This window comes from Parus major, chromosome 12 (assembly GCF_001522545.3).
Source record: "Parus major isolate Abel chromosome 12, Parus_major1.1, whole genome shotgun sequence".
Taxonomy (NCBI): Eukaryota; Metazoa; Chordata; class Aves; order Passeriformes; family Paridae; genus Parus; species Parus major.
Genome location: NC_031781.1, coordinates 19,044,995 through 19,061,399, shown reverse-complemented (window position 1 = coordinate 19,061,399; position 16,405 = coordinate 19,044,995). Strand labels below are relative to the sequence as shown.

General features: G+C 46.3%; 1 protein-coding gene across 13 annotated transcripts in view; it reads right to left on the bottom strand.

The window, feature by feature from the left end:
• The window catches only part of ITPR1 (inositol 1,4,5-trisphosphate receptor type 1), a 159,492-nt gene that overhangs the window by 106,704 nt on the left and 36,383 nt on the right, over positions 1 to 16,405 (bottom strand). For 12 of the 13 annotated variants that reach the window (XM_033517333.1, XM_033517334.1, XM_033517335.1 and 9 more), the window contains exons 4-9: positions 6,771 to 6,886; positions 3,190 to 3,276; positions 2,328 to 2,486; positions 1,400 to 1,498; positions 822 to 905; positions 593 to 739 (exon numbers count right to left, since the gene is read on the bottom strand). In XM_033517333.1, the coding sequence (XP_033373224.1) occupies positions 593 to 739; positions 822 to 905; positions 1,400 to 1,498; positions 2,328 to 2,486; positions 3,190 to 3,276; positions 6,771 to 6,886 (692 nt within the window). Of the gene's footprint in view, positions 1 to 592; positions 740 to 821; positions 906 to 1,399; positions 1,499 to 2,327; positions 2,487 to 3,189; positions 3,277 to 6,770; positions 6,887 to 16,405 lie in introns of those variants that run through there. The other variant, XM_033517339.1, reaches the window with a different exon arrangement.

Here is a 16,405-nt window from a genome sequence, read left to right as displayed (position 1 = left end):
GTGCCACAGCATGTACTTCTGGAAAAGGAATATAAAAACATCTATCCATCATTACAATTTAGCTTTTGATTCTTATATGCAGGCCCTAATTTAATCAGATTTAAAATCATAAACCAAGGCTAATAATACCAACAGACTGAGGCTATTTTCAGAAGCCAGTGATGGCCAAGGTGTTAGTCACTGTGTTTAAAAGCCAAGTGAATTTAAAAAGCCAGCTCAAACTGACTAGCAAGGGGTTGCAGCCTCCTATCAAATGAGGATCTACATAATGACATTATTCCACACCAGAAATAGAGCCTTCAGCACACTCAGCAGGACAGTGGAAATTATAAGCTGTTGTTAAACTTCAGTGACTGGTAAGAAAATGACTTCATTGATGTTTCTCTGTGCCCCTTTCCTGAACTGTAAAGCACCTGAGCTCGAGAGCTCTGTGCTGCACCATCAGAGAGCAGAGCTGCACTTCAAGAGAAGGAATTTGCATTTCAGCTTCTAACACCTGGAAAATTTTACCTAAAGAGAGAAACCCACATGGGTTGTTCTTAAACAGAAGGGATAATTGTTCTAGCAAGCCAGCCCCAGCTCCAGTCCTTACCTCCACCTCCCACAGGGCTTTGGAGCTGGTGGCAGACGTGGCTGACTGCCTGCCCGTGGTCCTGAGGAACACGTGCTGCTTCTTCCTGTGCTCATCACACGTCAGGAACTTCTCCTGCTCAGCGTGGAACAGCCTCACCACGTCCCCCTGCCAAAGGCAGGCAGCAGGGTCAGCAGGGGCAGTGCCCAGCAGGGCCCCAGCTGCAGACAGCCACAGCTCTGGCTCTCACCCCTTTGAGGATGTCGTCCTTGTTGTCGCTCCATTTCATGAACAGCACGATTTTCCAGCTGGTGTTGCAGTTCACTGAGTTGACCTAGAAGGAGAACCGAGACCATCAGACCCTGCACAAGATCCTGCCATGAGCCACTGTCTTAATTTTTAGACAATCTTCACCAGAACACTGCAGGCCTGGCTGCACTGCCCTAGAGAAGGAAATTCCTTCCTGCCTCTGCTCCAGAACAAGTCATTTCAGAGCTGACTTGCTTGGAAGCCATTTGCTCCACATCCGTGCTGGTAGATTTAATTTTCTTCACAGTGACTAGTAGGGGGCACATCTCCTGATTTTGATTTTGAAGGAACAACTTGTTTTTAGCCAGTCATGCAGAAGAAATCAAACTCAAACCTACGCCAGCACCCAAGAGAAAGCAGAGCTCCAAGACTTTTAAGTCACTGGTTACCAGGATAACCATTCCTAAGCAGTGCCATGGGTACCAACCAACTTGCTGAATTCTAAACCACGTACAAATAGCTAAGCTGGAGCACAGAGGGGTTTGTACAGCTGCTCCAGCTGTGCCCAGGTCCCCTTACCTCATTGCATCCTGGATTATCCACAAGCTGATGGCTACTGGCATGGAGAGGCTGGCCAGCATTGACAGGATTCAGGACTACTTTGTCTCCAATGACAACCTGCAGAGAAGTGTAGCATCAGACAAATTTGCACCCTGAGAAAGCCCTTTTTCTTTTTTCTTTTTATGGAAGTGATGGGAAGAAATCACCTTTTTGCAGCCTGGAAGAGATACCAGTCAGAATATTCCACCAGGATTCTGTCTGGTGCAGGATTTAGCTCACCAAACTCAGCCCCTGAGGCAAAAACCCCTATGCTGCTGGACTCAGAGCCTTGCAGAAGAGGCAGACTGAGTTCTGGTACAGAAAGGGCTATAGGACAATGAGGCTGATTGACAAATTCCCCGTGTTTAGGTGCCAAATTTACCTGGCCTGAACCCCAGAGCACACTGAAGCTCATGACCTCCTGGTTGGAGGAAGATTCTGTACCCAAGTGATTCAGATGTTGCAAAAGAAGAGATTAAAATGGCAAAGCACTGAAAGATTTCCCATCAACAGGAGCATTTCACTTCCTCATTACCTCACTCCTCATATCCAAAGTGATGACGAATCTTGATTCTGAGCTGACAACACTGAAAACCAAGATGCTAATTATTCCTTCCAAACCTCCTGAAGGAGCTCAACACTTCCTACCATTTTGAATTGAGCAGGAATTGTACAAGGCCAGCCTAATTAGGTCCCTTATTCCCTCCAATGTTAGATCATTCCACGTTTCCAAAATACAAGTTACCATAGCAATTTTCCTCCCCCTCATGACAGCATAGCAAAAAAGGTTGTTCCTGCATCATCCTCACGCCCTGGGAGATCTGTGCATTGCATTAATTGCAAGACAGGCCTCCCCAAGGTGGGCTGAGCCCCAAGGGAGGAGTGAGGACCCCGCTCCAGCACTTACGCTGTCCCCGATGGAGCGCAGTTTGTAGAAGGGCTGGATGTAGAACCAGGAGCCTTCATTTCCAGCTTCGTCCAAGGTCACCCTCATTGCATTCTTCTCTAGCAGAGCTGGAAGCCTCTTATTTACTGTTAAGTATTTGTTACTTTTTAAGTGAAGCAGCTAGAATAAGAATCAGAGTTCAGTTCTAAGAATGCTCCTCTTCCTCCCCTCAACAACCCGAGCGTGCATGAGACAACTGCAATGCTACACGGGACTGCAAACTGAATTATGCACAAATACTGAGGGATCTGGGCACAGCTCCACACTCAGAGACACAAAACACCTCCAGTTAATCCAGCTGGGCCTTGCCCAGCTAGGACAAACACATGGAGATGCCCTCATCACTTACAACAACCTGTTCAGAAAAAGCCAGGTGAAATGCTGGGGACTGAGAGGCTCCTCCTGGGAAGAGACAGAGCTGCTCTTCTCTTACTTTGCTTGGTCTCATCTAACAGAAAATGTAACTTTCTACTGATTTTCCTCCTCTGTGTCAGTTTATGATTTAACATTTCACCATGAGAGGATATTTGGTGGTGTACACGTGCCACCTTCCAACAACTCTAATGAGGGCTCTAACGAGTTTTGTGAAGAAAACAATCAATGGTGACCTCAAAACCAAACACAATTAACCCATAATAAAAAACTGACCTCATCACAGACAGATAAAACACCCAGGCCCTGCTTCCCAGGATCCCACTGCAGAGCATGGTGAAACCTGGCAAAACTACAGACTCCTGAGCATCAGTTCCAGAAATCTGAAGTCCACTGAGCAGGGAATTGTCAACTAAATCCTGTCCAGCTTGCACAGATGTTCACAGCCTACCTGGATGACATTCCCATACTGGATGACTGTTCCCAGCAGTTTTCTGTTTTCAGTTTCATTCTGTTTCTTTTCCAAATCCGCCGCATGCTGAAATGAAAGAACAGTTCAGCTGCTGAGTGTTTTAGGAAAGGGGGTTTTACAAAACTCTCTTTTCTTCGAGATTATTTCAGAGGACTGGAAAAACAGTGAGCATCTGAAAGAGCCTAATTTCCTCTTTTTCCAGCTTTCAACAGCATAATTTCCAATTCCCATTTTTACTGTTTGGGGAGATAGACACACATCATGTAACCAACCTGTAATTTGGGTACAACTGGACAAAATTCTGGAATAAAACATGAGATGAAAAGCTCAAACAAGATAGAAGGCACCTGGGGAGGAAAGGTGAATAAGGGATTGGTAACAACTCCAGCCAGGAATTCTATTTTCCTTTCTACTGACTTCTACACAAATTGAATGAAAGACCCTCAACTTTGATTCTGTGTTTTGCTTTGCCAGTGGAGGCTCCAGTTGCCCTCCAGGCTGTGTTATTCTGGGGAAGGCACATACAAATACCCACTGCAGCTCTGGATTTGAGAATTGCCCACTCCCCACAGCTAAGCTTGTGCTCCCTGAGCTGATGGATCCTCTGTGCCACAGCTGAGCATTCCTGCACCACACTGCCAGAGAAAGAACAGGGAAAGCCCCTGCAAAAATGAATTATTATAAGGACACAAAGACCTAATTAATAATTAACAATGAGCCTCTTGTCATTCTTGTTTTAAAAGTGAGGTATTTGGCCCAGGGTGTTTTTAAACAATTTCATCTGGTAATGAACTGGTCCTTCACTTGACAGGAAGGATGATGTTTTGAATTAAACATCAATCTGTATTTGCTTTAACTGCTATATGGAGGTGGAGAACAATTTAAAACTGAACTTTTTAGGAGACTGAGCATCAAGGATTGGTTCTCAGTTCTCAAGGACTGTGGTGGGTCCAGGTTCCTCTTGGAGAAGGAAACTGCCCACAGTTCCTCACTGCAGTCAGGTGAAGTACCTGCACAAAGGAGCAGCTATTTGCACACTCTTAGAGAATTTCAAATCAAAATGTGCCATTTTCAGATGCTGTGCTAGGTATGAAACTGGCCTCTTACTCCAGGAGAACCTGAGATACAGCTGCTCTTTCCAATTCAAAATTGAAGGCAACACAATTTTCTCTGTATTACTAAAATACAACTTTTTTTGCATGATTTCCAAATATTCTGTCAAGAAAAGGTTTCTTCAAGACACCAGAGCCCTCCCAAATAACAGCACCCACAGCCAGCACTGCCCTGCCACACTGGGTGCCACGTTTATTATAAACATAATACACAATTTTTTCTGTGAAAGTACAACTAGGACTTCAGCTGTACTTCAAAAGCACCTCCCAAACCTGACAGTCCCTCCAGGAAAACCACTTTTCTGGCCACTAGATGTCAGCTCCTCAAGCAGCTCGGATGCTGCGACCACAGAGAGACAAGTGTCCCAGATTTTAAATCCCTTAAATGGCATTAACTTAAAATAACCTGACCTCAGCACGGAGCACTCTGTGGCAGACAATAAATTCCACCAGCAGACAAACAGAAGCCAAAAAAGGCAAGTGATGATGATGAACACATCTTGCATCATCAGCTGCGTTGGAAACGCAATGCACTGATAAAGAAATCTCATCCTGGGCAGAGCTCACAGCTGTGAGCACAGGGCTTGAGAGCACTCCCTGTGCCAACAAGTGGAAAAGGTGAGCCATGGACACCCAGGACTGGCAGGGGGAAGTTCTGATATGAGTCATGTCCATGGGACACCATTATCTTCAAGCCCTGGGTCACTGCACACCTGATCCAGCCCATCTGACTTGGTGCCCAAGGGATGCTGATTAAATAAACCCCAACCAAACTGTGAGGCACTCAAATCCTTTCTCCAAACCAAGCAGGTCTTGGTGGGACATTTCTGTGCAAACATTACTGGGCTTAGATTAATCCTGGAAAAATCCCATCCTGGAAAAATCCCATCCTGGAAAAATCCCATCCTGGAAAAATCCCATCCTGGAAAAATCCCATCCTGGAAAAACCTCATGCTGTACTTCCAGGACCCTGGCACAAAAGGGTCAGGTGAGCAGGGACAGGTCCCAAACACCAGTGCCAGGATGTACCTTGGGATGAGGAGACAACTCCACATGAGAATGTAATCCAGGGCAATTCCAAAGCCTTTTTCTTCTCCATGTTGCAATATTTAGACTTTATTTTCTGTTAAAACACGTGAACTCTCCCTTTTCCTGATACCCCCAAGCAGCCAACCCCAGAGCCCCCATCACTCTGAACCTGCTGCCACAGCCTGCTTCCCTTATCAACACGAGAAACACGGCCCAGGTGAGGCAGCTTTGTGCTACCAAAATAGCTTTGTCCCTGCCAAGCTGATACTTTTGGGTTATAAATACATTTCTTGAAGCAGAAGGAGTCCACCAGTGGGTCTTTGTGCAGTGCAGGAGCGAGGCAGCCATATGGCAATCAGCAAGTGACACTCTCCTACGGGGCCATTTCGTATTCCAGGCTACAATGAGCTTAATATAGGCTTAAAGAACCTAAAAATATTTAGAATTGTAATTTTGACATGAAGTACTCCAGCTATGTAATTTTAACATAAACACTGAGTTTATTTAACTCTAAAGTCAACAGATGGTATTTAAGTTAAGTTGGCTTTTTTTTATATAGGAGCTCTAAAAACAGCAATCAACTGCCTTACTGAGTTTTCAGCTGCTGAATGTCAACATTTTACCCAGAAAATATTAAATACTGCAAGCTAATACGGAAGGAGAGGCTGTCTGGCCTTATAATTACTCCTAATTACCCATCAACCTTTCCATGTTTGTTTGAGCAGTCCCAATAGATTGATCAGACCAGCAGCTCTGATTTCCCAAGCTGAGATGCAGTGCCTGAGAATCCTCTGTGCCTTTGTTTCCAGGGTCCCTTTTTTAGGCTTTTAATGCCCAAAACGCTCCCCTGGAGCACCCTCATCTCTGCCACAGGTTAAAGACAAGAGCTCCCAGGGCTCCCCCAGTATCATGGACACAGAACTGGGGCACACAGACCTTGTGCAGGAGCAGGATGGGGTTCTGCCCACTTTCTGTGGCATGGACTGAGCCCAGGGGTGGCTGGAGCTGGGCCAGGGCAGGTCAGGGTTGGAGATCAGGGAAAGGTTCTTCCCCCGGAGGTGCTGGCACTGCCCAGGCTCCCCAGGGAATGGACACAGCCCTGAGGCTGCCAGAGCACTGAACAACACTCCTGGGGACAGGGTGGGATTGTTGGGGTGTCTGTGCAGGGCCAGGAGCTGGGATGATCCCTCTGGATCCCTTCCAACTCAGCTTTTTCCATGATTTTGCCAAAAATCAGAGCCTGGAGACTTGGAGTGAAGGTCTCCAAAGGAATCTTGTACTGATTTATTCCCATGTACACTCGGTGTCTCCTTGCTAAGTGTGCCAGGCTGGCTGGAAATCCTCATTTAAAGCATTTTAATTATTTAATTAAAACTTATTTAATCCCATTTAAAGGCTGTGAGTGCTGGGGATACTCACATGCAGTTTGTTGAGCAGCACAGCATCCGTGGTGCTGTTGGCTCCTGGCTTTGCTGCCTTCCAGAACTGCTTCTGCGCCGAGTAGCGGTTCATGGGACACAGCTTGAACAGGCAATCTAGAAAAACATGGAACAAACACAGGGATGGCTACAGCCACTCAGAATTATCTGCATTCTTCCTGCTAAGGCTCTTCCAAATATTCCAGCAGCAAGGAGAGCTTTATAAACAAATTCCAAAAAGCTCTTGATCAGACAAATGCTTTTTTGAGCAACAGGAATGTTGCCCCATGAATGATAAAAACTAACTGCTGCTGCCAACATCTGATGCAAGAGCAGAAAATTTATAACTTCTCCCAGTCAAAAACGGTACCAGACTAAAATGGGAACATGTTCCAGTGCTTTCCCAGGAAAACAGAGCTGGTTTCTGCACTTTCAGCTTGGAGTTTTTGTATTTCAGCAGGTAAACTCGGTCAGGTTGGGCAGGTTTTTTGCTTTGGATTTTTTCACTGCTGCTGTTGTCAGTTTAGTTTTTAAATCAAATCCCTTCTATTGCTAAGGAAAACATTGCAAAAAAAAAAAAAATAGGAGAAACTCCTCAGCTAATGAAGTGGCAGCAGCATAAAATACCCTCAAACAACAGCCTGCACAAGCACAGACATTCAAGGCATGGCTTGAGGTACCATCAAACCCCTCAGGGTGTCAGGTTCTATACCCACTGCAGCAACACAGTTTACTTAACATTCTGCCTGGCAAAAGTCAGGAATCACAGCTCATTAGTCTTATTAAAAATACATTTCTGTATTAGAGATGCTAACTTATCAGTAATAAACCCACATGAGCTGCAGTGACTGTTTTTCCTCCTGTCGTCGCCAAGCAACGCAACACGCAGAAAAATAAATTCAGCTATTCAAAGGCAGCGCCTAAAGTAGCAGCTCAGAAGTTCAAACAAAGTGCCAGGAGAGGCAGGAGGCTGTTCCCAGCCTCTCTGGCAGCAGGGTGGATGGAAGGCTCCAGGCTCCTCGCTCCCAGAGCCTTTCTCCAGGCTCCTGGTGTATCCCTACGGCCAAACCCCGCAATTCGGGAAGCAGCAAGGTGAGGAGAAACCCACCTGGGCTTTATCCCCAGAGCCTGAAAAGCAGAGCTGCTTCTTCGTGGACACTCTGGATACACCTGATCAACCAGGAAGGGAGAAACCCCACGCTGGAGACAGGTCATGGCAGCTCTGCCAGAGGCTGAAGTTGCTGAAGGGGCTGAGACAGAGCTTGGTAATTTCACCTCTGGACGCTGTTTGAGATGGACACTGTTCTCATGCCTTTCCTCCAGTCCATCCCCAGAGCACAGCAGGCAACATCCAGCACCTTTCACAGAAGGGCAGAGAACCCCAGAACGTTTGGGTTGAAGAGATGATCCCATTCCAGCCTGGTGTAGCAGCCCAGGGCCAGCAGGAGCCGGGCATGGCACGGGGACCCTTGGACAGAGCGGCACTGGGGAAGGGCAGAGCTCAGGGCACAGCGAGACACATCTCTGCACAAACAGCTCCATCTCCATCCACACTGCCAGCCTGGGGCTGCTGAACCCCGGGAAAAGTGCAAACCACACTTCCCAGGTTTGTGCTCTTCACCATTTTTTCCATTCCCATCAGGATGATTCACAGAGATTGACAGCACAGCAGAGATTCAAAAAGCCACTGCGGGCTGGCACTTGGAGCTAAGACTCTGCATTGTAAGCAACACACCAGTTATAAAATTTTCTATTTTTGCTTAAACCATCAGTTCACACAATGACAGCAATTAACACACAGAACTGCAGAGAAGAATTAATTGTATGCTAGATTTAGTCACAGTGCACTTCTTTCCATCCTTTTCAGTCAAGAAAGTTGTCAAGTTAGGCTTAACTTCCAAATTGTTAACTGCAAGTAACCCCCTCTCCTGCCTGAAGCACCCAGAGAGGGCTACAAGTGTTTAACCTTGTCCAGTGCAGGAAGGGAAAAGTGTAACATGTTTTCCTTAGGTTTTCTCACTAGTAACAAAGCTACAGATCTAAAACAGACAACAAAAAGCACCCAATATTTTTTTTTTTGGTAGTATTTGTTCTATGAAATCTGTTTCTGAAGTAGCTGAGAAGTTCAACTTTGCCTTATTCACCTTCACATGGCCCCCAAATGTATTTTGCTGCAGGTCAAACTACATGAACTTTATGGCCAGAAGACTTTTAGATCTCCAGACCCCCTAACATTGGATGTTTACAAAGTCAAGGATGTGCTGGCTGAGTACCACCGTGGTCATTGATCTGTAACCCACAGTCCTGATGACTGTGCAAGATAAACCCACACTTGTCAGACACCATCCTTATGGAATTTAGGTCTATTTCTACAACAGGAGCCAAAAATCCAAAGCCAAAAATCCAAAGCCAAAAATCCAAAGCCAAAGCAGCCCAAAGCATCAGCTGCGTGCTCCGCTCAGTGATTCGAGCAGCTTTAGCCACATTGGAAAGGTGATAAATAAAGCAATTACTGCACAGTAACGACATCTTTTTATAGACTGTTTGTTGCATATTAACCAGGAAGGAATGCATTTTCCTTTCAGATCTTCATGATATACAGTGAAAATGGCAGAATTGCACAACGAAGAAGTATAAAAATAAAATACTACGTCACTGCTGATGAAATCGTGGTACATCGAGCCTGAACACCCAACAAAGGTCCTGCAGGAAAAAGGGATTGCATAATCCTACACTACCCCATCAGGATGACAAATGCTCCATGGGCAATGTGCATTTCAAAGCTTCCCAGCTAAATCCTGTTCTTCCGTCAGCGACTGCTCCGCGTGGAATGAAGCGAGGCTGCGACTGCTCCACGTGAGAGATGAATGCTCTCACTGGTGGGACATTCACAGCCCACGTGGGCCTCTGCCACCTGCAGCTCCCCAAAATATCCCAGTGAGGATTGGTTACCCTCTGCATGCACCAGCAGGGATCCTGGGAAGGCAAGAAACCCCCGTGTTCCCAAGTATTTTGGGGTTCAAGGAAGAGGAAAGCTTGCCAGCAGCGTTATTCCAACTGCCAAATCCTTCTACCCCGTGCTTTCCATTTAGCTCTTCTCCCTTCCACATTCCCTTCTTGACTTGGCTGTGCTCCTTCACAACCCAGCACACATTCCAAATTTTTCAACCCTTCCCTCCAGTCCAAGCCCAAGCAGCCACATCCCAAATGCCCAATTTTTGCTCTCATAGCACAAAAATTTTCTTACAATGGATGCCATCACATGAGAATTTAACTCACATTTAGGTAGTACATTAATAAGATTATTTAAAAATATAATGCAAGACTTGTCCAAAAAACTGCCAATTCCAGGGTTAGAGAGGCTGAAATGATATGGAAAAAGGAGTTGAGTATTTCAGAGCCCACCCAAGACATCATCACCACCTTTCACACAAAACTGCCTAGAAATACCTAAGTGAAACATTCCCATGCAATTCCAGTCTCCCTTTCAGAGGCTTTTCCCACAGTTTTGGGCATTAAGTGTGGCCATTATTTCAATTCTACCCTTGGTCTATGAGGAGAGCTCAGAAAGCTCCTGAACAGGCACTGCTGACACCAGGCAATGCCAAACACCTTTCAGAGAATGGCAAAGATCCATGGAATGTTTTGGGCTGGAAATGACCTCAGAGCTCATCACCCCCAGCCATGGCAGGGACACCTCCCACTGTCCCAGGCCCCATCCAACCTGGCCTTGGACATTTCCAGGGATGCAGGAACAGCCCCAGCTGCTCTGGGCTCACTCTGCCAGGGCCTGCCCACCCTGCCAGGGAAGGATTTCATCCCAACATCCCATCCAACCCTGCCCTCTGGCAGTGGAAACCCATTCCCCTTTCTTCTGTCCTTCCAGACCCTTCCAGCCTCTCCCCTGTCTTTTCTGCAGCTCCTGCAGGTGCCATCCTGGCTGCTGCCAGGGCTCAGCTCAGTTTTGGGGGCCCCAACCCATTTTCCTCCCTCTGCCCTTCTCCAGCACACCCATTCCAGAAAGATCTGGAAGCAGTTTCAGCTCCAGCCAGGCTGGTTGTGCAATCCACCACTCATCATTTTTTCCAAATCTCCACTGCCTATTTTAAGCACTTAGGAGAAGGTCTTCACCAACTTCTCTGCAGTTGGAGAGAGCAGGAATCAAATACTTTGCTGGCAACAAAAAGGTGTGTCGTTATTTCAGGTTTTAAACTCAGACTCTCCAAAATGCCAACTGAAGAAAGGTAAGAACCAAGAGAAATTACTCCCCCTCACAAAAATCATACTTTAGGGTGCTTTCAAATGAGGAAATCTATAAAGATGAAGATCTTTAAATAAGTCACTTACAAATCCACTGAATATTTAACACCAACACAGCTGTTTCCTCATTACTTGGAAAAAACCAAACTCATTTTTGCACAGCGAAACTAAAATTAAAAGAAAACCAGCAATTCCCTGCTGAAATTTAGCATTTTCTCTTCAGACTTTTCTATACTTAGACACCTGATATTTTCCCAAGGCCAAAGCCTGCTCACAGGAGAGAATAAACACACAGGTAGTATCTTGTTATTTTAAATATGAAAGAAGAGCAGCAATGAAGAAGCAACATAGCTGGCAATGATGGAGATACTAAATAGAAGTTGTTGACTTTGTATTAAGAAATTGCACAGCTTTTTTAATACACTCACAAAGATGGAGCTCAACACGATGAGGAGTTTATTTGAAGACAAAAAGAAGACTTCTCTTGTGCTCAAATGCAGTATTTTCACATAGGAGACTTAGAGAATAATACAAAATGCACATATTCAATCAGAGACAAGTTTCACCTTTTCAGAAACCCCTGGATTACTCCATCATCTATTTCTATACTTCTGTTCCTTCTGAGGTTTAAAATTAATAGATGACAGCCTAAGAGGCTCAAAGAATATAGAACAAAAGCAGCTACAGAAATGCGTTGATTATTAATCACTCCTGCATTTCCATGAAGAGGGAGGAAAAAGAACCTGATCCTACTGAAATGACTCTCTTTGTGATGAGAAGACATCCTTTCATTTTCAATTTGCAGTGAGCAGGCTCTGCTGGGAGCACAGCAGCTCGGATCAGAACAGGGTTTTTGTGGTCCCAAAGGAGCTCCATCCATCCACAGCTCCATCCCAGCAGCAAACCAAACCCAGCTCCTGCTCATCTGGCCTGGTGGAAGAACTCAGCTGAATTCCAACCTCATGCTAACAACAGTTCTGTCATTGCACCAGTGGGGAAACTGAACACAGAGGTGAGCAGGGCATGGGTGTGGAACAGGGAAAGCTGGGGCTGCCCTGGATCCCAGCAGTGCCCAAGGCATTGGGATGGAACAGGGAAAGCTGGGGCTGCCCCTGATCCCTGGCAATGCCCAAAGCACTGGGATGGAACAGGGAAATCTGGGGCTGCCCCCAATCCCTGGCAGTGCCCAAAGCACTGGGATGGAACAGGGAAAGCTGGGGCTGCCCTGGATCCCAGCAGTGTCCAAGGCACTGGGATGGAACAGGGAAAGCTGGGGCTGCCCCCAATCCCTGGCAGTGCCCAAGGCCAGGCTGGATGGGTTTGGAGCACCTGGGACAGTGGGAGCTGTCCCTGCCATGGCTGGAGTGACACTGGACAAGTTTTAAGGTCCCTTCCAACCCAAACCCATTCTGGGATTGCATTCCAGGCCCAAAGATCTCGTAGCAATCACATCCCTCCGCAAAGCAGCCCAATCGCTCAGGATTCAGCCCCTGAACTAATTACATGACAAAATTTATTAGCGGTTTCTGCTGTGGTGACGTCTGGTACCTCCCTGCTTTGTGCTGCTGCATCTTGTGTTTCAAGGCCTTTCAATGCTTTGCTTTTTAAAGCAGAATAAAGGGGGAAAATCACCCTTGCAACCAACATTTAAATTGAGAGTGTGCATGATTTGTGATCTAAATATATTTTAATTTTTATGTTAAAATAACCACCCTCAACTCCTATCTGCAAGACACGAGGGTAACCACCCTCTTGCTATTATATTCATTTATGCAAAGGCCTACCAATGGGAATTACTGCTTCATTTGTTCAAGCTGTAACAACACAGGAAATAATGTAATTGTTATTAACTTGGAGCTGAGATATCAAAGCAAAGGGAGAAGACTGAACAGAGATTTCAGTGAGCGAAAAATTATCTACCTGAGAGATGGACACTGAATATCAATGTCTGCTAAACCTAAAGCTGACCTGAGAAATGCACCTTTAATAAACACCTTGTGTTCCAAAGAGTTCAGAACACATCAGTGTTTGTTTTATTTCTACACGTAACCTCTTTGGTCTCCTTCAAAAAGAAAACTGCTACTCGAAAAGAGAGAAATATTTAGACACTGGATATACAGGCAGTTCCAAAAGGAAACATTTGCAGGAAAGACCAGATGCTTTTTTCTATCTCTGGTACTGAGGGAAGATGCTGCGTGAAAACACAGAGCCAGAAGGGAGAGCAGCACAAGTAGAAAGGAAAAAAATCCCTAAACCTCACTGATTTAACTACAACATAGCCCATCTGAGATCCATTCAGGCTAAAAAAGCAAGGAAACCATTCCTCCCCCTGTCATCACCATGGATAATGTGTCCCTGGATGGGCAATACTGGCTACAAGAGGTCTGAGAGGACAGAACAGAGGAGTTTTCTCAGAGGAAGCTGTTGAGGACATGGTGAATGCACCAGGTATCCCTGGAAGCATTAAGGTACAGCCTCACTTCTGGACATAATGGATAACTTCAACCAGGAGAAGCTGCTTAAGAATAATCTCATTATAAATCATCAAAGCACCTTGATGGCTCCTGGCTAATAACAGACACAAGTCGGGAAAAGAACTCTTCACATTGAGGAGAGGGGAAAAGAGAGGAGAGATCCTCAAGGGAGAGGTTCAGAGCTGCACACAATAATGTGAATTAACCCAGGATCCCATGGAAGCTGCTGCTGGGTGTCTGTCTCAGCTCAGCTCCATCTCTGGTCCAGCATGAAAGAAGCCCTGAACAAGAGGTCACCTGGACAGACTGAAGGCCATCCCTTTCTCTCCCTCACAAGCGCTGAAAATCAATTTTTACACAAAAGAAGAAGGATTTGTACTTTATACAAAGGGAATTCAGCAAACTGATGTTGTATGAGCTCCAGAAGCAGTCTGAAGTAAATTGTTGTGGCTCTAGCCTTTGTCCCAGCCTGAGAGCTGGGTCCTTGACCCAGGAAGCCATTCCCAATCTCCATTTTAATAGTTTCCATGACAAATCTCCCTGTCACAACTCTCAGGACAGGAACCCTGTGACATTCCCTCCTCAAAACCTTTGCATCTTTTCAGGCTACATTTCAGCCTGGCAGTAAATCAAAGCCTATTTATTTTCTGGCCAAACTTCATTTCATTTTGGCTGCTCAGCCCTTGAATTTCACTCTCACGTTTCCTTCTTCACTTGCTCCAGCTTTTCCAGATGAAAATTCCTGCTGAAAACGGGGCAGGAAGTGGGGGCAGGAGGCAGGGAAAGCTTGGACAGCCTGAGCACAGGAAGAACAAGGAAGATCAAATTTCAATCCCCCTCTGGAAGCGTCAGTGTTGACCAGCATGGAAAGAATACTGTGGTGCCATTAGGCAGAGCTGACTGAACAGCATAATAAAAGTCACTTCTATTTAAAAACGTTTTGTGTGCGTGTCACAAGGAATGAACCACCACAGCATCATGCAGGAGAAAAGGCAAATTTTTCAGCTGCTCAATAAAGCAGCTCCATTTTCAGCTCTTAAATGGATTTGGCTTAAAGAAAAACTGCATTGCCAAGAAGAGATGTAGGGAGATTAAATAAATATTTGATAATATTATTGAGGCCTTGGTTGGAAAAATGGAAGGAATAATAAAATTGAATTTAGTGCTTCCATTTCTCTTAGGCTAATGAAGCACTTGGGATCCTTTGCCTGAACTGCTTATTTGTTTCTTTCCTTCTGCACCAGGTACTGCCTCCTGCAGAATTGCAAATGCAGGTTCACAGGGCTGGCAGCCCCTTGGAGAGCTCCCTTGGCTCATCCCTCCCTTCCAAGGGCACAATTAGCTCCGTTCCTGGCAGAAACACCTGAAGCACTCCACTATTTCTCTATCTAACCTATTCATTTTTACAGTTTCGTGCCATGATTGTCCTCCCTCTCCACATGGACACGGCAGAAGAGAACTCCTCCCTCTCCCAGCAGTATCTGCAGGCTCCTCTGTCCCACAGCCAGAGATGCAAGACTGCTCAGTGGCATTCCTGCCCATTTCCCTCCTGGATCTTCTCTCATACCTTTCTGAAAGCACAAGAAACTTCACTCGAGGCTCTGCCAGAAAGCAAAACTGGAAAAAATAATTACTGTTCTTTAGCAATGTTTCTTTTTCTGTCTTTTCCGAGAGAGCAACTGCACTTTTTGTCACAGCACAGCGCTGGCAACTCTTTTTCTAACCACAGTTCCCACACCATGGATGCTTCCCTATGGCACTGCCACGTGCCCACGCTGCTCCTCTCTGGATGCAGCCAGCTGAGAGCAGCCTCTGACAGATTCTGAGTGGATTCCCAAGCTGGTGTCTCCTCTGCAGAGCTCACAGCCAGCTGTGCCCAACACCGTGGGCAGACATGGGCAGCACCCAGGGGGATTGAGCTGCCACAGATGTTCAGCCTTCCAGAAATTGGCTTAATAAAGGAAAGATAAATGGAAAAAAACCCAGGCCTGCCTTAACTATAGGAAACAACACCCTGGAGCTGAGCAGAGCAGAGCCCTGCTGTGCTGTATTCCCAAACCCAGCAAAACACCACTGCCCACATCTGCTCTGAGTCTGGAAGTTTTATTCCTTGCTTTCTGTTGCTGGGCTTGAGACTTTCACCTCCTGAAGGCCTCTCCCTTCTCTGCACTTTAAACAGTCCCCGTCCTTTCTGGCAGGGGCCCAGAGATGCTCTGCTGAGCCCTATCAAGTGATGCAGCTCAATCTGTCCAAGCTCGCTCCGGCACTGGGCGCCGCTTCCCCTCCCGGGAACACGGCACGGAAATTGCCAACAAATCATGCAGCTAATTAAAATCTGGCCTCCAGAACGTAATCTTAGCACTGAAGGCTGCACTCTGGAAGTCATTTTAATAAGCAGGTTATGCTGACAAGGTGTATATACCCCGTAAACACAAGTGCTGCCATATATTGCCTCTGCAGCAGCAAAGCGTTACAGCAGAGAGTAAAACAGCCAAGCACTTCAGAAAAGCACAATATTCCAGTCTGACAGCACTTCAGAGTTCAGCTGTGCCAGCACCGCTGCTGAAACACAATCCCCAGCTTTAGAGATCAAAAATGAAAGTGGAAAACAGTCCCCAAAGCAGTAAAGCAGCCCCTTGCAGGCAGAGCCCGAGAGCTGTGTGTTACCAAATAAGGGAAGCGAGCGGAGGGAGCCAAGGCAGCCGAGCCCCGCTGGATCGGGACAGCGGACAGCTGGATCCAGGGAGGGATGGGAAACAGCCAGCCCCGCTGGGCTGCGCTGCAGATGGCAACAACAAATGGTCTGCAGCCCTGAGAGGAACAGGAGCCTGCCAGGACGGGGCTCAGGCGCTCACCCCATGGGCAGAGAGTCCTGGGGGTGGCAATGCCAACAGGCAAACCA